This window comes from Schistocerca nitens, chromosome 4, assembly GCF_023898315.1.
Source record: "Schistocerca nitens isolate TAMUIC-IGC-003100 chromosome 4, iqSchNite1.1, whole genome shotgun sequence".
Taxonomy (NCBI): domain Eukaryota; kingdom Metazoa; phylum Arthropoda; class Insecta; order Orthoptera; family Acrididae; genus Schistocerca; species Schistocerca nitens.
Genome location: NC_064617.1, coordinates 903,905,346 through 903,933,307, shown reverse-complemented (window position 1 = coordinate 903,933,307; position 27,962 = coordinate 903,905,346). Strand labels below are relative to the sequence as shown.

General features: G+C 43.2%; 1 protein-coding gene across 1 annotated transcript in view; it reads right to left on the bottom strand.

Moving 5' to 3' along the window:
• LOC126253462 (facilitated trehalose transporter Tret1-like) overlaps positions 1 to 27,962 on the bottom strand; it is a 159,803-nt gene that overhangs the window by 5,142 nt on the left and 126,699 nt on the right. Inside the window, exons 5-7 of the mRNA XM_049954816.1 lie at positions 25,171 to 25,395; positions 9,363 to 9,482; positions 4,118 to 4,223 (exon numbers count right to left, since the gene is read on the bottom strand). Coding sequence (XP_049810773.1) covers positions 4,118 to 4,223; positions 9,363 to 9,482; positions 25,171 to 25,395 — 451 coding nt within the window. The remainder of the gene's footprint in view (positions 1 to 4,117; positions 4,224 to 9,362; positions 9,483 to 25,170; positions 25,396 to 27,962) is intronic.

Sequence of the window (27,962 nt, the reverse complement as noted above, 5' to 3'; positions counted from 1 at the left end):
TCAGCCTACAGTTTAAAATTTTAAATAACATTAGAAAGGGTGAAAGAAAGGATTAGTATTACGTAGTGTCAATAAAACATTTTTCTATCAGAAAGACACCTCAAGTCTTCTGGTGCCTATTTGTTACTCAGCAAAGTAATACAGCTACAGACAATTTAGTAATCACTGCATAGCAAGACATGACAAAGGCAGTATTTAGTGGAGGATTGCTTTGTAAAATTATAAATGAAAACGTATTCTAAATGAAGGTTATAACTTAGTCCTCTACTACTTTTTAGGCATAGGACATCCTATGGATGTGTTCTAAATTAACAGTTTTCTAGGTAGATCATGACGCTTGCAGCATTATACATGCCATGAATCTATGTGATAATCCAAAATGGAGACAGTGTAGTGCCACAGTGGGCCAAGACTAACGCTGAAAATGGAAGTGTGGAAAATTTCTATAGTTGAACTCATATTATTTTCAGGATTGTTTTTCCCATCAGCACACTTATGTTCCAGATAACGAGCTTCCTTAGTGTGTGTTGTATGTATTCTTAAAGTTAATCAATAAAGTGTGTGTGATTATAATTGTTTCCAATTTATAGTGGATCAACATTCCCACAAATGGTGATTACAATAAAGGTCATGGCAGATGACAAACACATCAAACATGGAATACCATCATGCATACCATCCCACCAGGACAGCTGTTTGTTAACTCAGAGGAAATGACTACCATTCCACCAATAGCAATACATTTTGGACAAGTACCTGGCAATTCACGTGATTTGCAGCTCACAGACAACTGACCAAGAAGCTGCATCATGTTTTCCATGCCATGAGGAAAATTCATCACTTTGCCATACATGCCACATCAACTGGACCTACAGTTCTGGCTTCTGGAACTCTCATTTGATATCAGTGGTATTACTGATGACAATCAATGATTGTCCTGACCTGAATTGGTTTAGACACTCAAATCTTGTTGTTATTGGCTGACATGGTGTACAATGTGTCATGTCATTACTGTGCAAATACATGTGCCTTAAAGGCAATGTACTTCATTGAGAGGCAAACTGACAGAACTTCAAATAAACAGGTTTGACAAGTGAAGCTACTGGCAAATGCGTTCTGGCATCATCTTCAATTCCTGGGGGTGAAATCTGAAATGTCTGAGGCAATGCTATAACATGTATGGTTTAAGCAGTTACCTTTTGAAGTGAAAAGTACTGTGTTTCACGTAACACCACAAATTTAGACTCGCAGTTACTTATTGCTGACCATTTATGAGAACTGAAATGGAGCTGTACAAACTGGATATTGTGTTGTGAGTGTAGTGAAGGCAGATGTCATTAGGGGGACAACGCAATACTCTCGAAGACATCAGTCAGCACATAAGACAGTGTTATCATTCCTGCTTTGCACAGCTGGCAAGAAAATGCACCACTGCATGCAACTACTGACAAGAAGATGTAGGTGTGAATGGTTGCTCTAATGTAGAATGCCTACATTCCACCATCACAGCAACTAAAGGATCATCAATTTCACATTATGTGGTGTTGGGTTATGACAATTATTCCCAAGATGGTAGAGCCCTTTCTACTATCAGAAATGTGACTCCTCCTGATTTGTCAGTTCAACAGTTCACAGTTCACAAAGTTGATATACCATGTCACTTATACATACAATACAGCTGTGTCTCCTGAACAGATTCAGTCAAATTGGGGTTGGATGTTAGTGTTCCACAGGTGAAACCTGAAGTATGATCTCCTATTGCCTGCTGGCTCACTGCTGTGAACAACTCTAAGATACCTACTTTTGGACAACACAGTGAGGTGAAAAAGTTTTGCTTTCACAAAGAAATTGTAGTGTATCTTCAGGATTATCTGTGTCACTGAACCTATTCTTGTGGCGGATTTTCTACACCAGTTTCACTTTGATATGACCACATGGAAAGCTCAGTTCCATTTAAATGGTGAGACTGTTTACAGACATATAAGCTGTTCAAGTGTTCCCCATGAACTGAAAAATCTGTTGTTATGGGTGCTGCATTGCCCAAGTAGATGCCTATGAATTTGTTTGTCAACACAGAAGCACTGTTGAGAAATGAATTTCTTACCTTACCATAGTGAACAGTGCCAGAAACTTGCTTGGAAAAGTGATGGCCTTGCAGGAAATGACAAAAAACATAGTTAAAGACAATGCAGTGTTCCACAATCAAAATGGTGCATGTACCATTGCTGTAAAGACAGTGGCTAACATATGGAAGTTAAAATGTTTCACTCTCGTGTCAACTTTGACTGAAACAAAGCAGCAACATGTGACTGACTGGCATGCTACCAAACACCTGTTTTCATGTTCCTGCTATGTCAGCACTGCTGATCATTTTTAGATCATCCAAGCTGCCACCTGGAAGAAGTGGAGAAAATAAAATAAAAGATGAGGACTATTTGAGGCTCCAACACAAGAGATGGTTCTTTGCACCCTTGCAAGGCCCATCACATAGTGAATACATAGACAGACTGTTACATGATTTCACAGCGACAACCAGACTACCGACCTCAGGGTCCTCCCTTTTTGTTATGAGAACACAAGAACGGCAAAATCACCCAGGTTTCCATCAAACTTTTGCTCCAGGCTGATGACTCTGTGGGCTGAGCAGCCCATCATCACACTATGCCTATGTTGCATCATACACTGGCCCACCATGCTGCACCATCACCATACAATCATGTACATCCAACACCTACATTGACTGACACAACTGCTAACAAGGCCACACTGTTGGAGGACCAGCCTCCATGGGCTACTTCCCCACTTTTTCCTGTTTTACAACAAGTATATATGAAGGCTGGCAGGAGCATACAGCATGAATATTCATTTGTCCCAGCTGGCAGGAGCATACAGCATGAATATTCATTTGTCCCAGGATTTCCACTCTCTGGGGGGGGGGGGGGCTGTGTGCAACACATTTAGTTAAGGATTGAGACTGTAAAAGGAAGTGTGAAATATCTGTGTTGTCTAGCTCACATTTTCTGTGTGACATTGTTTTTCTCACCTGATTAGCTTATGTTTCCTTGTAAAGTCTACCCACATTGTGTGTTATACCTATTTTTACTCATAAGTTAATAAGGTGTGTGAAGCTAATATTGCCTGCACTTTATTGTGGATCAATATTCCCACAACAGTAATATAGGAGCCATATAATCAATATGTGGTTAGCACTGAAACTCACAATACTTGAGGGCCTTCTCATTACTTGATCTATTGCTGAAAACTATTCAAATGGCTGTTTGTTTGCCCATTATAATTTTAGGCTTGTAGAATTCACAGTCATACATATCCTGTTAGCACTTTGAGATATCATTGTTTGAATAGCAGACATAATCTACATAGTTAATGGAAAATCATTGATGGAGGGTCACTGTGGATATGCATAGCAAATGCTGTTACAGAAACTGTAAGAAATCATGGCATGAAAATCCTTTATCACTATATACTTCAATGTACACTCACTTATTGGTGAGAATATCATGGCTTCTTTTCAGCAGAGCAGAGACAGTATTTTCTTAATTAATTAATTACTTCTATATCCTATAAATCATTGGCACAGTTTTTATCATACTTATATGGAATTCATTCATTCATTTGTTTGTTTGTTCATCATGTTCCATAATCCCTTTAAGAATAACTGTCAGGGTCAGCTATACATTAACAAAAAATGAGGAAATCATTGAGACTTAATCTAAGTGCTGTATTAACAATAAGCTGTCACTGCACTACATAATGCTGTTCACACTTATGCCATCTAAATTTAATCAAGTAAGTTATAAAGAAATCTACTATTTTGAAAAAAAAAAAAAAAAGAGCTGTGGCCTCCTCAGTTATACTACAGAGTTGCAGTTTATCAGCTTAATTACTTTATTGCAATGGTATCTTTCAAATAAATATGTGTAGCTACAACCATAAATGCAGTTAGGTGTTTTCCTGCTTGTCATGCATGCATGCTGAGCAATGAATGTTATGAACAAAAGGTGTTTTTAACAGAAATAAGAAAGTAAGGTGCCGAGTGGAAGACCTGAATGTAGGTTGGATTAGCTGAGAGATTACAGATGTGTTGGTGTGCACCTACCAATTGTGAAGACAATGATGTAAAGGATGAGGCAGAAGACAGGCAGCCAGCTGTACTGCTGCCAGGTGGGATCCTCCTTGTTGTAGCAGTATAGCCCGAGCAGTGCCTGCAACATACATGCCACCTCTCAGCCATCTGTGACACTCTCATGCTGTTAACTGCAATTACTACTACTGAATCATTTAGACACTTTTGATTACAGATCACAAATGATAATAGTCACACAGTAGGAGGTACATCAACCACAAACACAAGGCATTCCAATGAGACTGTTTCAACAAAAAATGATCATAGCTATGTCCATCTCCATAGCTGAGCAGCCACTGTGTCTCACTGCCAGACCTACTAGGAATCTTTTGTTAGCAAGAGGCCAGGAACAGAGTGCACTGAGTTGTTTAGAGCCTGCTGAGACATTGTTTGAATGATCTAAGTTTATTATCCATCTGAAAGCACAATAACATCATTCATGGCATGAAACCTCATTCAGAGTATGTCTGTTGATTTTTAGTATCTGAAAGTGATCTTTACATGTTTGAAATAGCATAATATGGTTCTTTATAAGATTTAGGATCAAGTTGTTGTTTGTGAAGCAGGTTTAAGCCTACTGCCCTATTCTACCAGCTGTGTCTGGTATGGATGCGTTGGGGCCTTTTATCAGTATACTTGCGTCATCAGCAAACATGGCAGTATTTGAAGAGTCATCCAATTTTCCAGTTAAATCATTTATGTAGGCCAAAAAAAAAAAAAAGAATGGGCACATCATATTTAATATTTCCTCTCTTTGAATTAAATCTTATTCCTGTCATATAATTTGCTAATATCAAGTTCTGTTTTCTACTGTTAAGATGCAACTTCATACATCCAAGGGTAAGATCATTAATGCTACACCATTTCAGTTTCACTTGTAAAATTTTATGATTTACACAAAGACCTTTGCAAGATCATATAAAGTGATAACAGAGTAATTTTTCTTGTTTTGCTCAACTAAAGCTGAGTACTTGTATCATTTTTGTATTCTTAGTAGAGAAGTCTTTAAGGAAGTGAATCTGAACTGTTGTTAAAAGGATATTCTGAACATAAGAAGCATCAATATTTGCTTATAAGCTATCTTCCCAAGTGTTTTTGAGAACAGAAAGAAGGGAGATAGTGAGATGTAATTTTTCTTTACTCATTTTTTCTTTATTTTTAATTAATATTATCTATGTTAGCAGAAACATGTAAATTTTATACGAGTGCAAATTATGTATATGTGTACATTATCTAATTTATGTACTATGCCCAGAGAAAACAATACAAAAGTAAAAATCAGAGAAACAAGGCATGGAGTCTGTTGAATGCCAGTGGAGTGAAGGGATGAGCAGTGGCATCTATTGGACTGGTTGGAGGCACAATGTACAAGAAGGATGAAGCTAAGCTACAATAAAAGATGCTAAGAATTACTTGCTGGTAATTATCATTGTGGAATATGGCAAAAAGTGAATTCAAACAGTTGGACGGAGGAGAGTGGAGTTGAGAGATGAGTAATGGCACTTCTTGACACTGATTTGTGATACGTTGAGTGAGAGAGAGACAATAGATGGTATTAAAATTAGTTCCCTGTGTAAAAGGTGGTGTAAAGTGAGCCTATACTATTGAGGTTCTAAGGGTAATAACAAAAGGAATTGCATGTGTATCCAGTATGCTGTACTTAAATGAGAAAGAATGTTACTTGAAGTCACAAATATTTAGAAACTTATTACCCATAATAAACAAAATGGATACCCATGTTTATGTGTAAACGACAATTAATAGTGTAGTAGCTTTGAGTACAAATTGACAATTTTGACAATTAGCTCAATGATCTATATGCACTAGGCCCTCAGCACCACCTCACTTGAACTGGTGCATGGTTGTGGTGTATCTATTGTACCCCCAAGTAAGGCTGCATCTGACAGATTTATTTGTATAATTAAATATTTACATTCAATGAATTTCATTGCAAAAAATTTTAGAAACAAACTTTTACGCTGAGTATTTACACATTAGAGAAAACATTAATATCTAATGCGCATGCACATCATTTTTTATAACACGAGTGGGTGCATGGTGTTCTTTGTGCACATGTAAATAATAGCTATCTTTAGGTTACCAGGGTAAATATGTATGAACAAAATCACAGTTTAATCTTTGTTTAATTAAACAATGATAAAATAAACTTATGTTATATGAGCTATATCACTGTTTCATCAAACAATAATAAAATAAACATTTATTATATCACTCTGTTGCTGCATACAAATGTCACACCACAGTAATGACCCAATCCACCACACCATGAGACCATGAGCAACGCACTGTGCCCCTCCAAAACATTAGAAAAGAAAAGGACCTCTCTCCATATCCCCATGATGCCACAACACTTGCCAATGATGGTCATCCAGGGTGGTAGAGGACCAAAATTCATAACTGAATACAGTGTGATGTCATTCATCAGCAGTCCACACTTCCCATTCATCTCATCACTCCAAACATAGCCATTTGTGTTGTTGCATTAATGGCAGGTAATGCATGCAATGGTAATTCCCTAATCCAGCTGTTACTAATCTCCAATCAACAGTGCACGATGACATAGAATGTTACAGGAAGTCTATTACTAGTTCTCAGCTGGCAGGCACAGCTATGAAGATGTTATGATGTGCTTGGTGCACAATACAGTGGTTGATCAGAAGTTTGCCAATAAGTATGCCTGCCCTCATGTTTCCATGCAGTCCAAAATTGGGTCGCTGTCACATCTGAATGCCCAACAAATATAGATATTGCATGATTTGACCACCTGACTGAATTGAGACCCTCAATGAGGCACATTGCCTCTTTGTGCCATTCACAGTGATCACTCAATAGCTGATGCCATTCATGTGACTTATATATGCCATCAGGGTTGGAAATAACACTAAACATGAACAACACAAATGCATTGTGGTGGCCATTCTAACTGCCACAGTGAACTGCAAGTCCAATAAACCTACCAATGGTGTGTAAGTGTATGAAGTTACAATGAGATCTGACAGTGCCTTTGGGAGGTTTACTTTTTTTGTCATAAAACACTATATGTGAAAAATACATAATTTTTTCAATGATAGTACAAACAGTTTTATGCATTAATTATTTTGGACTTTATTTTTGATGCCATGGAGTGGGGAATTAGGTACCCATAACAGTTATGAATTAAAAAGCTTTATACCTAGATATTCAAAACTACACTGTAGTTTCTAAAGTCTAGTTGCAGGTATACCTATTATTAATGTGGGATGAGGCTAAATCTACCATAGTTTTCTCCTATGTGCAAAATATAATGTTGTATATGAAGAAATATGGGACATCTGGTGTATTTAACTGATTAGAATAAGGCCTACAAAATATCTTAGTGTTGGAAATTCCATGCATGCACCTTATGGTCTTCTTCTACCATATTAAAATTTCTGATCCCCAAGGAATTATCCTTCAAAAGAATTTCATTTCATAGTTGGCAATGGAAGAAAACATAAAAGGAATTAAGCAATAGCTTTTCAGGAACAAATACATAGTTTATTCAAGAGATAAAAATCATGTGACAACTTTTTAGATAAATATTCCGTATGAGTGTTCCAATTTATGATTGAAATCCAGGTGGGCCTATATTAAGAAGTGTAATGATACACACCACTACTTCAGGGGAGTATCTGTATGTTGTTCTTCTCGTCACATAATGCTTGAAGCAGAAAGAGGATAGATGTAATGCTCAGATTTTGTCAGGTTTTTATATGCATATGAAACAATGTATTAGGAGACAATGCCTGTCTTCAGCATGGGACAGAGGTCACAGCAATCTAAAAGTGTGCACTGAGAAGAAATGCCTGCTGGTTGCAACAATAGATTCTCTTGTGAGTGCAGCACACCACCGTGTAAGAGTGCCAACATCTCAACACTGCATAACAACAATATAAAAAAGGTTTGCTGCGGAAAAAAGGACTAATTTGGTTGGATGATATGGAAGTATTCATGCTGTAACTTTGTCACAGATGCTAGTTGTTAATACATGGATGTCCACAGCTCGTGGTCTTGCGGTAGCGTTCTCGCTTCCTGCGCACGGGGTCCCGGGTTCGATTCCCGGCGGGGTCAGGGATTTTCTCTGCCTCGTGATGACTGGGTGTTGTGTGTTCATCATCATTTCATCATCATTGACTCGCAAGTCGCCGAAGTGGCGTCAACTTAAAAGGACTTGCAATACGGCGGCCAAACTTCCCCGCATGGGGCCTCCCGGCCAACAATGCCATACGATCATTTTTTCAATACATGGATGATAAGATAGAAGTACTGGTATCAACTGCTTATTTGAAGAGAAATATATTAGCTCATGTTAAAAGTAGTGTTTGTTGATTGTTGTTATTGTTTTATTCAAGAAACAATCGGAAGGTCAGAGAACAAGTTCGAGCATTCATTGTGGAAAGTTGTTCAACCAAGAAATTTTAAATGGTTCAATGCTAAAGAAAATATATGGCCAATATGCATCAATTTTGGATACTCTGAAAATAATGATCACAATCTTCTTATAACTGACAGATAATTCATTAGTTTTAATCTACATATTTGACAATTTAGTGTACTCTTTGTCCTGTAGTTTCAGTTTGTTCATATCTTTTCCAGAAATTATGAATGTTATGTCATCTGCATAAAGTGCAGATTTCCAAGGTTTGTTACTGGGCAAGTCATTTACAAATATTATAAATAACAGTTGTCCAAACACTGATCCTTGGGCAACCTCATGAGTAACACTGAGGAAATTCGACATTTCATTGTTGTAATTTATGATTTGTTTACTATTACTGAAATATGATTCATCGAGGAGGTCTTCCAAGCCTGAACAGTGCATTATCACAGTTTCTCCAGTAATATTTTGTGGTTTACTGAATCAGCTTCAGCAGATACTTTTGATTCAGAAAAGGTTTGCACTAAAGAAATAACATTTTTAACAGCTGTGATTGTTAATCTGAATCCCTACTGAGAGTCAAGATTATATTATTTGAAAAATGCAGACATACTGGTATTTGGTGCTGAGAGTAATTTCTGTTGTGTGTGTGTGTGTGTGTGTGTGTGTGTGTGTGTGTGTGTGTGCGTAGTGGTCTGGTAGTTGTTTCATGAACCATATCATATTCCAAGCTTTTGGATACAGCTGGGTGTAATCTGTATAGAAATGTAAAACATGAAGGAGTCAGGCAGAATGCCTTACCTCTGAGAACGCCATGCCGAAGGCAGAGACAGCGAGCAGCACCTTGCGGCCCACACGGTCGGCCAGTGCTGGAGTGGCGAATGATGCCAGCAGCATCACAAAGCCCATGATGGCGTTCCCCTGGAACAGCACACAGTGAGACCAATCAGTGAGAGCTGACACTCCTTGCAAACTGCATCATGTCTGTCCAGCTGACTCCCCTCCACAGTCATTTTGACAACACAGGCAGTAGCTAAATGGACTATTTGCATTCAGTGTGTTTTATGGAAGATGCTCACTATATGTTATTACGTATAATGTAGGATGTGCCAGTATATTAAAATAATAATATTCAGTTAGTAGTCTTGAAGTTTTAATTATCACCTCAAAAAATACACATAGTTAAGTTTTTATTTGTTTGCAAATACATGTTTGCAATCCTGGTACTGACTGAAATACCTGAAACACATTGCTGTTAGAGGAGCCAAAACAAAATGGCGAAGCCTACTGAAATTGTGGAATGTCATGCAGTAATAAATTTCTGCACGTCAAGTGGAACAACACTGCAACAGTTCATGCTGAGTTAGTGGAAATGTAAGGCAAGAATGCAGTGTTTACATGGGTCAGATATTTCCAGTGTAATCAAACAATCCAGAATAATGAAAAACAAAATGGTCGACCATACCTCTGAAGAACCAGGAGGTGCAGGAGATGTTGACACCCTCATGCTTGAAGACTGGCATAACCCAACTGAAGAGAGTGAAAATCAGTTTTTGCTCCAATTTCAACATCTTCCATGAGACTTTTAACTGTGGAAAAAGTCACCACCTGATGGATTCTGACTGCTCATATCCATTCAAAAAGCCTGCAGAAATAAGGTGGCAGTGGAAATGTAGCTGGCATTAAATTGCAGTGACTTATTTAGCTGGCTAATCACCATAGATGAGTGCTGGATGTATCACTTGAGCCATGGAAACTTGTGCATTCACTACCACCAATAAATCTGAAGACCCAAACATCGTCAAGCAAAGTGAAGCAGAGTGTTTTTTAGGGCTGACATGGTGCAATGCTAGCAGATTCTACTCTTAATGGGCTAACCAAAACAGCAGCAAACTACCAAATTCTCCTGATAAGGTTACGAGAGGATGACAAGATGAAGTGTCAAGTGAAGCTGTCCAAGGTTCAGTTTATTCCACAACAGTGCCACACATCATTATGCCTAGGACACAGTCTCACATGTTGCTTCTTCAGGCCATCAAATTTTGTCTCACATAGCTGTATTTTCTTGGTGTGACACCTAGTGATGTCTTCTTCCTTTCACAGATGAAGAAATCATTGCGTGACAGGCATTTTTAGAAAGATGATGAGGTGCGTTTCGAGGTAGAATGTCTGTTGTGCATTTAAAATTACTAGACAGTTGGCATCAGTCATTTGGTGCTGCAGTGTTGAAACATTGACTACCACTTAGTTAAAGGCAACATGCAAACACATGCAAACTTGTGTAACATGGAGCAATGTTGGAAGTTGCTGCCATCAGGTATGGGCAAGAAGGCAAGTTGCTCTATCAACAGCTGATTTTAAATGACCAGTGATTGAACTGCAGCAGGCAATGTGTTTTGTAGCCCGAATTAATGCTCATGTCCTAATCTAACCACAACCACTCTGTGCAATGTATTAATGATGTTCCCTTTGCTCATGGTGATTTAAGCTGACCTGTACTTGCAAACTCTAGCCAGAAAAAAAATCAGTTTCAGCACTAAAAGTGAACTGCAACATCTCACTTTTCTACATAAGCTGATGTGATAGTGACCAATGAGCACTCCTGGTTGAGACTCATTTATGGGCTATAGGTGACACAGTAGATTCCAAAAGAAAACAGAATGATAGGAAGAAAAACGAGAGCAAATAAAAAAGTCAATATGATGATGAAAATAATACACAAAATATTTAAAATAACTTTACCACTATGCTATGGTATTTGTTTGGATACTATTGTTTCAGTCATATATACCTAGAACCAGTTGCAGTGACTATTTGCTGCCCTTAAAATGTTTGCTTTCGTGCCATGTTGTATGAAGTTTATCTGCTATAAGCTGCTCTCTGTAATGATAATAATAACTGTGTGGCAACTCTGGTGCAGAATGCCCTATCTTTGGCACCTTCCTTCTTTGGACTTGTTCTTGTGTGAACTTTTGGCGTGCACATGTGTAACAGCCATTCTTTGTTATATGTAAGTGTCACCAATAAATGTGTATTCAATATTAAGTGTGGTATCTCTCTATTAATCTTCCATGATAACCACAGTGCTGACCCCGTCACTGTCATTATCTACTTGAGTATTATTTGTGATTGTTTTCATCATTTATGAACATCATGTGCCACACTGTATTGTTTCTGCCACAATGGATCTACCAGTGTCTTTCGGTGCAAGTGTAATGGGCACAATCAAATATGCCACTTCCGACTATGAGAGGACAAGTGTACTTCCTTAGAACTTGGTTAAAAGTGAACAGTTATTTATGCCCAGCCACACCTGCGGCCACCTAATCTTACCTCCACTAGTGGGCACCACAAGAACAGCCACAATGTGGACAGTGCACACCACCTAACCACAATGTGGGTGACCTTCCAGTTAAGGACATTGTGGTTTATCTTTCATGTACATCATTAGTTTAGGGATCGCTTGACGTGTCGGCAAAGTGCCAGGACATAGAATCGAAATATTTCTATGCCCGGGGTAGCACATAGCACATTCTAATTTACATAGTGTCACAGCCCCCAACTCACCCCCCCCCCCCCCCCACCTACCCACCCACACGCCATTTCAGCGATGCCGGTCTCCTCGACCATGCCATTTTTCACGACTGTCATTGCACCACGACCGCCTTCCACTCGCTTTCATAACAGTGTCGGCCGTTATGGTTACTGGGTCTGCCACACTGTGGCTCCACCATGACTGACACCCGTCCACTGTTGCAACAGCACCGGCCACTACACATGCATTGCTCTTCGTCAGGCTTCCCAATTGGACACACCTTGCTAGCTTATACGCCCACTCCCTCTGTATCATGTGCTGCATGCAACCAACATCCCACCCAGACCTCGGGCGACACACTGTCCACCGCTACCGCACTTCTGGCATCGGAGACATCCTGCTCTGACTGCACAGACCTCCATCTGGCGGTGCTGCCTCAACATATGTTATGAGGCAGGTTCCCTAAACTACCTGCATTGCAAAAAGACAACCAAAACACTCGGTTCACCTTACTGGACCACTTCCTGGTCATCCAAGGCATTTCCAATGATGATGTCCATTTTGTCTTCCTGGTGAGTCATCTCCACCCCCAAATGGATCTCATCAGTGACTTGATCCTCTCACCGCCTGCCTTACACAAATATTCGACAGCCTAATCACTGCTTATTGAGTGCCCTGTAGGCAGAGGCGGGTGCTCACCTCGGCACCTCAGCTGCCTGTCAGGAGCTGCCACCTAGTGGTCTACAGGATGTACTGCCAGCAGGCTCCCAACAGCCACCGACCTCGCCTGAGCAGTGGCCCAATTGGCTATTGGCCCTGCCGAAGTCAGCTGCAAGTCTGTTCTACGCCCGCAACCAGCCTACCCACTGTGTTGGTTCCATGCTACTTATTGGAACACCGCCCACAACTGCCTTGTGCACTGCGCCTACCCAAACGAGACTGGCAGGCATGTTTATGCACCACATCCTGCCACATACCTTCACGGTACCTATCTTTCGACGCTGCACTACCAGCTTCAGCGACTCGATGATTCTATGCCTCAGATATCTCGACCGGCATCCGCTTTCTCGTCGACAATGGCACCGACATTAGCATTAGCCTGGCCAAGCATGCTGTCAATGTGCTGTCCCCCCCTACCCTCGCCTTTATAGCAGCCAACCTTCCTCCCATTGCGGTTCACGGCTCCATCGAGATGTCGCTTCACCTCTCCCTGATTCACACCTTCTCTTGGACCTTCCACACTGCCGACATGGATGAACCTGTGATTGGGTTGGATTTTCTACACCATTATGGGACTTTCACCAGACCTGCAGGCTGCCGCACTCTGCCACATGTATGGCTCTACAGTTCCGTACACACCCAAGTTCAGCACCATTTTGCTCTCTACCTCCTTGGCTACACTTTCCATGTGTGCTTCTCTGGTCAAGTGCATAACCACATGGCTCTCTGATCTGTTGTATGTGCACTCCCAGATCAATGAACTCTGTACCCAGAATGATGACTTATGCACCCACATCACCTCTGCCTCTGCCGAATTGTCACATGCATGGCATTCCATACATCGCTTATCTGCAACCCCTCAGCGAGGCAGTTCAGCGCATGACTCTAAAGCGTCTTCTCGTCGACCTGCTCCAGTGTTGAACATTCCACTGCCTGCTGTTTTTTTTACATTGCCGTGAATGTATCTCCAAAATGCACCTGCATGCACCTCTTCTGATTCTTCATGCTACTTCACTCCTACATCATGCCTTCCGTCACTGACTGCAGCTGACACCTTGCCTACATCATCCCAGTTCATCAAGATCAGTGAACTGACATTGCCTGTGAGAACCTTCTTGACCCCTCATGCCGACTTCCCTATGTGATTATCAGCCATCAGTATTGGCACTTGCCATAAAATTCGCGCCACTGAAGGCCCACCTGTCCATTATAAGGCCAGGCGCCTTAACACTTCCAAACTTATGCACGCCAAGGAGATCATTCTGGATCTGTTGGCTACAGGTGTCCTCCACCCCTCCAATAGCAACTGGTTTTCATCTGTTCACCTTGCTCCCAAAAGGGATGGCATGTTATCTATGTGTGGGGACTACAGGTCCCTTAATACCCGCACCATTATTGATAACTACCACATTCCAGATATCCAAGATTTCATGCAGTTGCTTCATGGTTCTACCTTTTTTCCGTGTTAGATTGTTCCAAAGCGTACCACCAGATCCCTATAAATCCACTGGATGTTCTGAAGATGGCCATCATCACACCCTTCAGCCAATTTGAATACTGTTACATGCATTATGGACTGAAAAATGCTGCACAGACATGGCAGTGGTTCATTGATTCCATTTGGCTCCATGTGCCTTTTGCAAATGCTTACTTAGACGATATCCTTATCTATTCTTCCTCCACTAAGGAGCATCAAGTTCGCCTCGATGCAGTCCATTTGGCCATTGCTGCCAATGGCGTGGTGATCAGTAGTGATAAATCTCAACTATGTTCCGCATCCGTTACCTTCCCTGGCCATTCTGACTCTGCCGACGGCCTACAACCGACGAGTTCTCGTGTCGATATCATACTTAAATTTCCCCTCCCCGAGGATTATGCTCAGCTTGTTGTTTTCTGGGTATGGCAAACTTTTACCGCCGCCATATTCCTCTAGCTGCCTCCGTACAAATGGCGCTCACCAACACTCTCTCCGGCAAGAGCACTAATGGAAAATGGAAGGTGGAGTGAACCCAACCGATGCCTAACACTTTTGATAACCTTAAAACTGCCCTCGCCAAAGCCGTCACACTCACCCTCCCTGGCCCTGAGGCCTATTGACTCGATCACGACTGATGCCAGTGACTCAGCTGAGGGCGCCGACTGTCGCACTTGGAGCCACAGGTGCGTGCTGTGCCAGCACGGCAAGGTTGGTAGGCACGCTCAACCTCCTCCAGGCAAATCTAACATCTCAAAGGGACGTTTCCAACACGTCCATATCGACGTCATTGATCCTCTTCCCCTGTGTGAGGGCTACAGATATATCTTATCAATCATCGACCGTGTGAATTGCTGGGTCGAGGCTGTCCCCCTTACTGAAATTCACAGCCGAGATCGTCGCCCATTCCTTCATCTCGGCTTGGATTGCTCGCTTTGGCTGTCCCATGTCTCTCATCGCTGACCAGGGACATCAACTTGAGTCTGCTCTCCTTGCACAATTCTATGAACTCTGTGGCGACGCCAAGTTTGATACCACAGCATACCACCTGCAGTTGAACGGCCTCATTGTGTGGTGGCACCACACACTCAAGCCCACCCTAATGTGACACGGAGGCCTCTGGTTGGAGGCCCTCCCACGGGTCCCACTGGGTATTCGCTCGACTCGTAAAGATCTTAATGCCTCGCTCGCCGAGGTTCTGTACGGCAAGCCTCTCCTTCTCCCTGCCTAGTTCATGGAGGATTCACCTTCTGCCACATCTGATGATCTCCCCACACTGGTCGAGCATGTCTGCATGTATGTCACACATCTCCACAACCCCCCCCCCCTCGTGTTTGTCCACAAGGACCTAGCTACGTGCGACTCTATTACGCTGTGGGACGGCACTGTGTGGGCAGTCCTTCAGCCACCCTGTTCAGGCCCTCACCATGAGCTATGTTGCAGTGCCAACACATTCGCCATCCACCTCCACTGACGGCCACAGACAGTCTCAGTTAATAGACTTAAACCAACATGGTCCCTCAACAATGACCTTCCTCCTGATGCAGCCGTCCTGCCTTTCGCCAATTCGTCTCTGCATTCCGTCACCTTTCAAGTGCAGCCATTGGTACTACTGGGTTGCAGCACCACCAACACTGCTGACCTCACTTCCCACCCCAGCCACCGCCTACACCCACTGCGTTGGCACCAAGATTTCGACTTCATCTCGTGAGCCTTCTCTCCACCGTGCTCTGCACTACTGGAGGGTGGGGGGGGGGGGCGGCTTGGGGCGTCTCCCGGGCAGAGTGCCCTATCTTTGGCACCTTCCTTCTTTGGACTTGTTGTTCTTATGTGAACTCTCGGCGCCCACATCTGTAACAGCCATTCTTTGTTATATGTACGAGTGACCAATGTATGTGTATTCAATATTAAGTGTATTATCTCTCTTCTAATTTTCCGTGATAACAACAACTGAATATGTGAAACCAAATTTCGAAAGAATCCAGTAGCATTTGGCTATTGGTGAGTATGAAATGTGTCTTATTTCGTTGCCATCCTTTTGTGTGTGTTGTTTTGGGTGTGTTTATCATGTGTGACGAAATGCGACACAAAAGGGCCAGATCCAGGATTCAGGAACCAAACATAACTAGAAAAAGGGCCAGACGAGAAATTGCAAGTGAACTGACTGTTCGCTGTGGCAGTTTGGCAACGGCAAACAGTTTGGGCGTGGCGTTGAGCGCTCTGATTGGAGGAACACACCTCCAAAACGTGAAGCACCAACTATCAAGCAAGTTTGATCAGACTATAGAAATCCTAAGAATTTATTTGCCTAGCTTAATGTTAGTCAGCTGTGAATTTGACTAGTGAGTCATACCCATAAGTCAGCTGTCACCAGCAATCTGAAGTTAATGTTGTCTGTCGTTATCTTAGAAACAATGAATAGAACATTAACTAAGGAAGAGCGTGAATTTGTCTTGCAAACTTGATGGAAATATAATCATAATTACAGTGATGTTTGTGGAACATCCAACCTCCTTCTCGAAAAGGTATTCATAAATTTATAGAGACTGGGCCAGTAACGGAGCTTCCCCGTTCAGGTAGACCAAAGGCTGTTACTGCAGAAGAAAATATTTATACAGTCATGCAATGTTTCCACAGTCACCAACAAAACCTGAAAGAAAATCATCTAAGAATAAGGGAGAAGCTAGAATAAGCGTACAAAGCTAAATTTGAGACCATGTACACCTTCTTTACTTGAGGATCTAATGTAGATCTATGTAATTCTGCAAGTTGTGCACAATCCAACAAGAAGCTGATCCCAAATTTTATGAAAGCATTCTCCGGCTCGATGAAGCAACTTTTAAGGTGAATAGCAGATTGAACAGACACAACTGTGTGTGCTGGGATTCCTCAAATCACTATGTGGCGATGGGGATAGAGTTAAACTCTACTGGCAACGATTTTAAGTGGTGGGAATTTTTTAAGTGGTACTGTCAATTCCATGAACTACCTAATATACTATGTGATAGAAAGTATCCGGACACCTGGCTGAAATTGAACTACAAGTTCGTGGCGCCCTCCATCGGTAATGCTGGAATTCAGTATGGAGCTGGCCCACCCTTAGCCTTGATGACAGTTTACACTCTCGCAGGCATGCGTTCGATCAGGTGCAGGAAGGCTTCTTGGAGAATAGCAGCCCATTCTTCAAGGAGTGCTGCACTGAGGAGAGTTATCGATGCCGGTCGCTGACGCCACGCACGAAGTCGGCGTAAAACATCCAAAGGTGTTCTATAGGATTCACATCAGGACTCTGTGCAGGCCAGTCCATTACAGGGATGTTATTGTCGTGTAACCACTCCGTCACAGGCTGTGTATTATGAACAGGTGCTCGATCGTGTTGAGGATGCAATCGCCATCCCCGAATCGCTCTTCAACAGTGGGATGCAAGAAGGTGCTTAAAACATCAATGTAGGCCTGTGCTGTGATAGTGCCACGCAAAACAAATGGGGTGAAACACACGATCACACCATAACACTACTGCCTCCGAATTTTACTGTTGTCAACTACACACGCTGGCAGATGACGTTCACCCGGCGTTCGCGATACCCACACCCTGCCATCGGATCGCCACATTGTGTACCGTGACTCGTCACTCCATACAACGTTTTTCCACTGTTCAATCATCCAGTGTTTATTCTCCTTATACCAAGCGAGGTATCATCGGGCATTTACCGGCTTATGAGCAGTTGCTCGACCACAAAATAGAAGTTTTCTCATCTCCCGCCTAAATGTCATAGTGCTTGCAGTGGATCCTGATGCAGTTTGGAATTCCTGTTTGATGGTGTAGATAGATGTCTACCTATTTCACATTACAACCCCCTACAGCTGTCGGCAGTCTCTTGTCAGTCAGCAGACGAGGTCAGCCTGTAAGCTTTTGTGCTGTATGTGTCCCTTCACGTTTCCACTTCACTATCACATCGGAAACAATGGACCTAGGGATGTTTAGGAGTGTGGAAATCTCAAGTACAGACGTATGACATAAGTGACACCCAATCACCTGACCACGTTCCCTGGAGCGCTCCATTCTGCTCTCTCACGATGTCTAATGACTACTGAGGTCGCTGATAAGGAGTACCTGGCAGTAGGTGGCAGCACACTGCACCTGTTACGAAAAAGTATGTTTCTGGGGGTGTCCGGATACGTTTGGTCAGATAGTGTAAGCTTCAAAAAGTGTTGTTAGAACTGAAAATAGTCCATTTGTTGAACATCTGGAGGTAGTTAAGGAAAAGTAGATATGGTAACAAGATGAGCACCTCCACATTACAGACCCACTGTGGGAGGCTTTCTGAATGAAATGTTTGATAAATGCATTGGCACCACGGACCCCAGATATCACAGCCTTGGATTTTTCAGTCTGAAGTGTACTACAAAATGAAATTCATTCTGGCGAGATTCGTGATTCGAGCGTTTGAATGAACGAATCCACTCATAATTTGTAAAAACCTGCAGTCCTAGAAGATTTGTGACAGAATTTCTAAATAGGTTTTGGAATGATGCAGTGTTTGCTCAGAATAGTGTGGAAACTACTTTGAGCATCTTTTGTAGATTTACTGAACTCTATACCTATTTCTGTGTTGTTAATAAATTTGCATTTTCGTTTGGTTAGTATTATTGCACCAAAGGCAGCTTCGACAACTGACTTATGGCCCACCCTGTATAGAGACTGGACTGACAGCATCACAAAGTTTCATGGTTGTAACCGACTTTTTCAAGGTAATAGCTAATTTTTGTTTCTACCTGGCGTAATCGGTATGTATGCGACAGTATGTGACCTAATATGTTCTAAAACGCCGAGTACAGAAGTGGGATTCTCCAATGTCCATACCTCGAGTTTTGCTGGTGATAAAACGGTAGGGTCAAGTGTTCTGGATAGACAATGGTCCATGGACCATTTGCCTACCCAGCAGAAGTATCACTATTCTACAGTATAGAGTCAAATTATGAATGTTATGTACTTCCTCCTGCTTAGGCAAATGGAGCAAATTGGTTGGTTCGCTTTGCATTTGATGTAGTCTACAGAGGGCTTGATGGAACTTATGAAGGCACCACTAGTTCTTGGGTGGTTCATGGGAAAACCACACAAATTTTTTTTTTTTTTACTATATTTTCGCCGTTACCAGCGGACCAAAACCTAGCCGAGGTTACGAGGCAGCTATGCACAGCAAACGGCTGTAGCTTTTATAATGTATTCTTAAGACACTAATCTCAAACAACCTCCACATCTTTATCCGTTTCCTAGATAAAGAGGTTCAACCTTACATACTTGTCCACGTACAATACAAACATAAAATACATTGTTAGGCGAAAAAGTAGTTTATAAAGTTATGTAAACGGAAAAATTTCCTGTCAAGTGTCTCCGTTATCATCTGAGAACCCCAAGTTGTAGCACTGAAGCACATACAAATTTTTTGTGCTCGTAAAATCCGATCTGAGGAATAAAACAGTTTTGCATTATTTCAGTTCCATATAAGTACACTATCTAAATTTTTGTGACCAATACATTTCCTTTCAAATGAGTTCCACGTCCTGCTCAGCAGGGAAAAGAAGGGAACCAGCAGAAAAATGCTCCTATCAGAGCAAAAAAATGCGAATATGTTCGTGTTTATGTAAAAGACTCTGATTGAAAAGTGGGGTACCAGCTGGCGCATTCTACCTTCCTCATCACCTTCAAAAATGCTCCCAAAAATTTTGGCATGCCACCATATCTGCAATTTTTATGCTGGGAGAGAAGATGGTGGCAGCGGCAAAGAGACAGAAAAGTAATAAGTTCTGGAAGATAGTAGATAGTGGTTGTGTCAAGGAAACAGCGAAGGAGACAATGGCAGTGTGAGAGAAAAAGGGGAACACGGTGGCAGTGAGACATAATTGACAGTGACAGAACTGTGCTAGAAAAAGAGTGAAGGATAATGAAAGACACAGTATATGGGAATAACAATGAGGAAGAGAGAGATACTGACAGGGAGAAGAGACAGCAGAAGTAGGAAGGAATGAATGGGATACTAGCAGCACGAGAGAGCAAAAGGGAGACAGTGACACTGAGAGAAGACTGTAGCAGTAGGGCAGGATGGTGGAGACTGTTGCTGTCACATGTGAGACACTGGTAGAGAGACAGAAAGAGAGAATGACAATGAGTTGGGCTGAATGAGTGAGTGAGAAAGGGCAACTGGGAGTGCACGGGTAAGAGCGACTTACAATGATGGGCTAGTGGGTGTGAGTGAGTTACAGTTAGGGGAGATTGTTGGAGTTTGAGATGAATTGCACGTTAAAAAAAGTGGGAATATATTCGCACGTCAAAACCTTTGGGAAAAGTTTTAAAGGTTCTGAGGAAGGTACGAGGGTAATCCCAAAAGTAAGGTATCCTATTTTTTATAAGTACATAGTCGTGTTTATTTCTACAGTGGTTTACATCAGGTTAAAGCTTGAACAGTTAGCTATTTTTCAACATAATCACCATTTCTGTCGATGCACTTTTGTAGACGCTGTGGCAGTTTTTGTATGCCCATGTCATACCAGCTCGGCGCCATGCTGTTCAGAAAGTTATGAACCTCTTCTTTCACCTCGTCGTCAGAGTTGAATCGCTTTCCGGCCAAATGTTCTTTTAACTTAGGGAACAGGTGATAGTCACTGGGTGCCAAGTCAGGACTATAGGGTGGGTGGGTGATTATGTTCCACTGAAACTGTTGCAGGAGAGCAACGGTTTGCCGAGCGATGTGTGGGTGAGCGTTGTCATGGAGAATGTGTACGCCCTTGCTCAACATTCCTCTTCTCCGGTTCTGAATTGCCCGTTTGAGTTTTTTCAGAGTCTCACAGTACCTGTCAGCGTTAATTGTAGTCCCAGTGGGCATAAAGTCGACCAACAATACCCGTTTCCGATCCCAAAAAACGGTTGTCATGACTTTACCGGCACACTGTGTTTGTTTGAATTTCCGCGGCTTTGGCGAAGAAGGATGCCGCCACTGGCGTGATTGTTGCTTGGTCTCAGGTGTAAAGTGGTATGCCCAGGTTTCGTCACCCGTGACAATTGAGTCCAGAAAGTTGTCCTGTTCGGTTGCAAGACGGTGAAGAAATGCGCGGGAAGCATCAACTCGTTGCCGCATGTGGTCCTCAGTCGACATGCGTGACACCCATCTTGCACACACCTTCCGGTAATTCAATGTTTCCGTTAAAATTCTGTGAGCGGGGCTTCGGAAAACCTCGGGAACCAACGTGCAGGGATCATACAAGGTGATCCGCCGATCTTCACGCATGCTTTGCTCAACCTTCAACACTGTCCCCTCCGAAATTGACGGTCTCCCACTTCTTTGTCCGTCGTGAATTTCGGTCCAACCAGCTGCAAACTCTCTACACCACTTACGAACAGTTTTGACACCCATGCACGACTCACGATACACTTCCGTCAATCGGCGATGGATTTCAATCGGCGCAATGCCCTTTGCGTTCAAAAACCGAATAACTGCGCGCAATTCGCACTTGGCGGTAACATCCAATAGCAGCTCCATTGTCAACGGCTGCCAAGCCAAGACTGAGCGCCTAAGCGCGGTGTGCACATGTTCACACACAGCGCGTGAAGCAATCTTCGTTAACAGTGTGACCAACTGCCACACAACAGAGTTTTGTACTTATAGAAAAAATAGGACACCTTACTTTTGGGATTACCCTCGTAGGATGAGACAATTTTTTTTTCCCAATTTTATGAAACATACATAACCTACTGTCTGACACTTTTGAGTGGGTGTATTAAGACTAACTAACTCTGCTATTAGTACTACAGAAGTGGTTTGTCAAGGCATGCACACTATCTATTTAATAAGCAACATTGTGCTATATGTGAATGATCGGCCTCTTAGCTTCTCTGGAATCCTCCCAGAGAGTTGCCCGTCCCTAGCCACGTGGAGGCGGGCCGCTACTATTAGAAGAAACCACTCCATTTATACTACTCTTTTATTCCCCCCACCACCATACTGAGCTAACTACTACAAGTCAAAGACTTAAAGAAACATATTATTTACATATTTACAATTGCGCATTAGGTCTGAAGCGCTTTTATCCTCTCCCAAGGTAGGCTCGCTGGGCCTCTCTTGAGATTTTTATTTACCAATTTTGCGAAATTGCTGAATAATTCACCATTTGTCAATATTTCATTTACATTCCTTGTTTGCAGAAGCTGTCTCTCAACTGAGACAGCCTGTTCGTATATTGGACACTCAAACACTGTGTGTTCTGGCGATCCTTCGTGGGCACCACAGTCACACTCGGGTGTTGGCCTTTTCCCTGTTTTATGCAGGTACGTGGGATAGGGAGCGTGGCCTGTAAGGAAGTGAACTAGGCCCTGTGAGGGGTTCATTATCTTGTTCTTTAGTCTTTCCCTCACTGTGGGTAGAAACCCGTGGACTCTACGGCCTGTACTGGACCCATCCCATTCGTCCTGCCAAACGTCAAGCATTTTTTCTCGGATGGCTTTAACGCTTACCAGACGACTGCTCATTATATTTTGCACCTTGTTGATGTTCTGTTTGCGCAGGCAGTAGAAGGCTGCGTGCTGCCTTATTATCAGGTCTAGTGGACATAGACCCATGATTACCAAAAGTGCATCTGTTGGACTTGTGTTGAATGCTCCAATGCATCTCAACAGAACGTTCCTCTGTATTCGCCTGACAGCAGCGGCAGGCCGCACCAGGGCTAACCTGTGGGCCCACACACTGTATGCGGGCCCTACTATTGGTGCCAATATACTGTTATGATAGATATTTATTGCTTTTGACGGCAAATGAAATCTTCTTTGTCCAATTGATATTATCTTATTGAACAGAGCTAAGGACTTTGTCGTTATTTGCTCAATATGCGGAATGAAACTCCAATTCTCATCTAGATATACCCCTAAGTAACGGGCATATCTCTGTCGCGACACTGCCTGGCCATTAATTCTGACTATTGGGTCCCTATTTAACCTGCCTTTTAAGAGCATATACAGGGTGTTACAAAAGGGTACGGCCAAACTTTCAGGAAACATTCCTCACACACAAATAAAGAAAAGATGTTATGTGGACATGTGTCCGGAAACGCTTAATTTCCATGTTAGAGCTCATTTTTGGTTTCGTCAGTATGTACTGTACTTCCTCGATTCACCGCCAGTTGGCCCAATTGAAGGAAGGTAATGTTGACTTCGGTGCTTGTGCTGACATGCGACTCATTGCTCTACAGTACTAGCATCAAGCACATCAGTAAGTAGCATCAACAGGTTAGTGTTCATCACGAATGTGGTTTTGCAGTCAGTGCAATGTTTACAAATGCAGAGTTGGCAGATGCCCATTTGATGTATGGATTAGCACGGGACAATAGCCGTGTCGCGGTACGTTTGTATCGAGACAGATTTCCAGAACGAAGGTGTCCCGACAGGAAGACGTTCGAAGCAATTGATCGGCGTCTTAGGGAGCACGGAACATTCCAGCCTATGACTCGCGACTGGGGAAGACCTAGAACGACGAGGACACCTGCAATGGACGAGGCAGTTCTTCGTGCAGTTGACGATAACCCCAATGTCAGCGTCAGAGAAGTTGCTGCTGTACAAGGTAACGTTGACCACGTCACTGTATGGAGAGTGCTACGGGAGAACCAGTTGTTTCCGTACCATGTACAGGGTGTGCAAGCACTATCAGCAGCTGATTGGCCTCCACGGGTACACTTCTGCGAATGGTTCATCCAACAATGTGTGAATCCTCATTTCAGTGCAAATGTTCTCTTTACGGATGAGGCTTCATTCCAACATGATCAAATTGTAAATTTTCACAATCAACACGCGTGGGCTGACGAGAATCCGCACGCAATTGTGCAATCACGTCATCAATACAGATTTTCTGTGAACGTTTGGGCAGGCATTGTTGGTGATGTCTTGATTGGGCCCCATGTTCTTCCACCTACGCTCAATGGAGCACGTTATCATGATTTCATACGGGATACTCTACCCGTGCTGCTAGAACACGTGCCTTTACAAGTACGACGCAACATGTGGTTCATGCACGATGGAGCTCCTGCACATTTCAGTCGAAGTGTTCGTACGCTTCTCAACAGATTCGGTGACCGATAGATTGGTAGAGGCGGACCAATTCCATGGCCTCCACGCTCTCCTGACCTCAACCCTCTTGACTTTCATTTATGGGGGCATTTGAAAGCTCTTGTCTACGCAACCCCGGTACCAAATGTAGAGACTCTTCGTGCTCGTATTGTGGACGGCTGTGATACAATACGCCATTCTCCAGGGCTGCTTCAGCGCATCAGGGATTCCATGCGACGGAGGGTGGATGCATGTATCCTCGCTAACGGAGGACATTTTGAACATTTGATGTAACAAAGTGTTTGAAGTCACGCTGGTACGTTCTGTTGCTGTGTGTTTCCATTCCATGATTAATGTGATTTGAAGAGAAGTAATAAAATGAGCTCTAACATGGAAAGTAAACGTTTCCGGACACATGTCTACATAACATATTTTCTTTCTTTGTGTGTGAGGAATTTTTCCTGAAAGTTTGGCCGTACCTTTTTGTAACACCCTGTATAGCGATTTTTGTGGTGCAAGAGACATTTTAGTCTTCTCACACCAGTTTGTTAACAGACCAATAGCCAGTCGTGATCGATCTCCGATCACATTGCGAGTGTCACCTTCCAATGAGACAGCTGGAATCCCACTTTTTCAGTCAGAATCTTTTAAATAACCAGAATAATATTCGCATTCTTTGTGCTCCGATAGTGTAATTTTTCCGCTGGTAGATAACAATAGCAGCAACGGTCCTGTTGGAACTCCCCAGGGTGACCCCAGCCTTTACTTCACTCGTGGAGGGCGGAATCACCTGTGCGCTGGAGATTGGGCTGTCGCTGGCGGCCATGTTGAGCAGGTGCGTGCCGAAGAAGAGCACGGCGTTGATGCCGGTGAGCTGCTGTAGGGTGACCATGGCCAGCGACAGCAAGATGGCGCGTACGGCCGCACGGCTGCACCAGCGCCGCGCCCACGTGCCGCCGCCGCTTCCAGCTCCAGCTCCAGCTCCAGCGTCGCTCTGCGGCGGCGACAGGCACGCCTGCGCAACAGCCACAGTTTCTGTCCACATTGCATGCCGGCACCGCCAGATAGCGAATAGACACAAAATCCTAAATTCAGAGTGGAAGACAGGGTGTTAAAAAAAAAAAGCATTCCGTATTTTGAGAGTTGGTAGTATCGACGAAAACAAGAAAAAATTTTCTAGTAAACATTGGCTCTGAAATGCGTCCCTTAAGAGCTTTCAGGATTTTTGCACCTTCGCTACTGTGAGAAACATCTCTTCTTCCGCATGGCTAATAGGACCTTGATAGTGACCGGGCCAAATATCTTACGAAATAAGCATCAAACGAAAAAACTATACAGAACGGAACTCGTCTGGCTTGAAGGAGGAAACCAGATGGCGCTATGGTTGGCTCGCTTGATGGCGCTGCCATAGGTCAAACGGATATCAACTGTGTTTTTTAAAAATAGGAACCGCCAATTTTATTACATATTCGTGTAGTGCGTAAAGAAATATGAATGTTTTAGTTGGACCACTTTTTGATAGATGGCGCTGTAATAGTCACAAACGTACAAGTACGAGGTATCACGTAACATTCCGCCAGTGCGGACGGTAAAGAGGTTCAGTCTACCACGGATATTGACATGGAATAAACAAGGAACACAAAGCCATCGTGCATGTTGACATGTTGCTGATCCTTAGGGAATGCCGACACTGTGCCTTGCGAAGTGTTATTTTCTCTGATGAATCCACGCTCATAAATTATAGTGCAGTGAACCGTCATAATATGCATTACTGAACCACGGAAAATTCTAAGTGGGTACGTAGTGCCGATCGTCAATGGATTTGGTATTTTAATGTGTGGTGTGGAATTCTTGTAACTCAGATCACCGGCCTACACTACTTCACAGGTACTTTGACGCGTGAGATGCGATCTTCGATAGTGTAGGTGCTCTTCTTGAAAATGTATTCGGGGCAGTTAAATGAAAGGGACAAAGACTGAGAAAAAGTAAGTAAACTGTTTATTATTTCAAAAATATTCGCCGTAACAGTTAATAGATTTATCTCACTACGTGAGAGGATGGTCAGCGCCTGCATGGAAAAATGTTTGGAGAGGTCTACAGAATCGTGATTGTACCCAGGCGTGCACCTCCTCGTCCGAAGCAAATCAACGGCCACTAATGTCTTTTTTCCAGGACTTGAAAACCATGGTGGGGAGACATCAGAATTACACTCATCCTCATAAATTAAGGATAATGCTGATACATGGTGAAACAACGCTCTTGTGGGCGGTTTGCGGGTTTAAATCACCTCAGGGTATGACCATGCGGTGCATTTGACTTGCAGTCGTCACACAGTGGCGCTGGCAGCAGTCCACATACGCAGAGGTGTGTTGGTGTCAGAGTACGGTGCAGCGAATAAGTGTGCAGACATTTTCAGACGTGCTACTGGTGACTGTGTGTTGAAAATGGCTCAAAGAACACATATTGATGACTTTATGAGGGGTAGAATGCTAGAGCGATTGGAAGCTGGTCAAACACACGGGCCCTCCGTGTGCCGCAAAGTGTGGTCTCAAGATTATGGCAACGATTCCAGCAGACAGGAAACGTATCCAGGCGTTACAGTACGGGACGTCCACAGTGAACAACACCACAAGAAGACCGATATCTCACCATCAGTGCCCGTGGAGGGTCACGGGATACTGCAGGTAGCCTTGCTCGGGACCTTACTGCAGCCACTGGAACACTTGTCTCCAGACGACTGAACAAATATGGTTTATTCGCCCAAAGACCTGCAAGGTGCATTCCACTAATCCCCGGTCACAGGAAAGCCCGTTAAGCCTAGTGTCAAGAACACAGTACATGGTCATTGGAACTGTGGTCCCAGGTTATGTTCACAGACGAGTCCAGGTATAGTCTGAACAATGATCCTTGCCGGGTTTTCATCTGGCGTGAACTAGGGACCAGATACCAACCCCTTAATGTCTTTGACAGGGACCTGTATGGAGGTCGTGGTGTGATGGTGTGAGGTGGGATTATGATTGGTGCACGTACACCCCTGCGTGTCTTTGACAGAGGAACTGTAACAGGTCAGGTGTATCGGGACGTCAATTTGCACCAGTATGTCCGCCTTTTCAGGGGTGCAGTGGGTCTCGCCTTCGTCCTGATGGATGATAACGCACGGCCCCACCGAGCTGCCATCGTGGAGGAGTACCTTGAAACAGAAGATATTAGGCGAATGGAGTGGCCTGCCTGTTCTCCAGACCTAAACCCCATCGAGCACGTCTGGGATGCTCTCGATCGACGTATCGCTGCACGTCTTCAAACCCCTACGACACTTCAGCCGCTCCGACAGGCACTGGTGCAAGAATGGGAGGCTATTCCCCAGCAGCTGCTCGACCACCTGATCCAGAGTATGCCAACCCGTTGTGCAGCCTATGGTGATCAGATCCCATATTGATGTCGGGGTACATGCGCAGGAAACAGTGGAGTTTTGTAGCAGATGTGTTTCGGAACGGTTTTCTCAACTGATCACCAATACCATGCACTTACAGATCTGTATTGTGTGTGTTCCCTATGTGCCTATGCTATTAGCGAAAGTTTTCT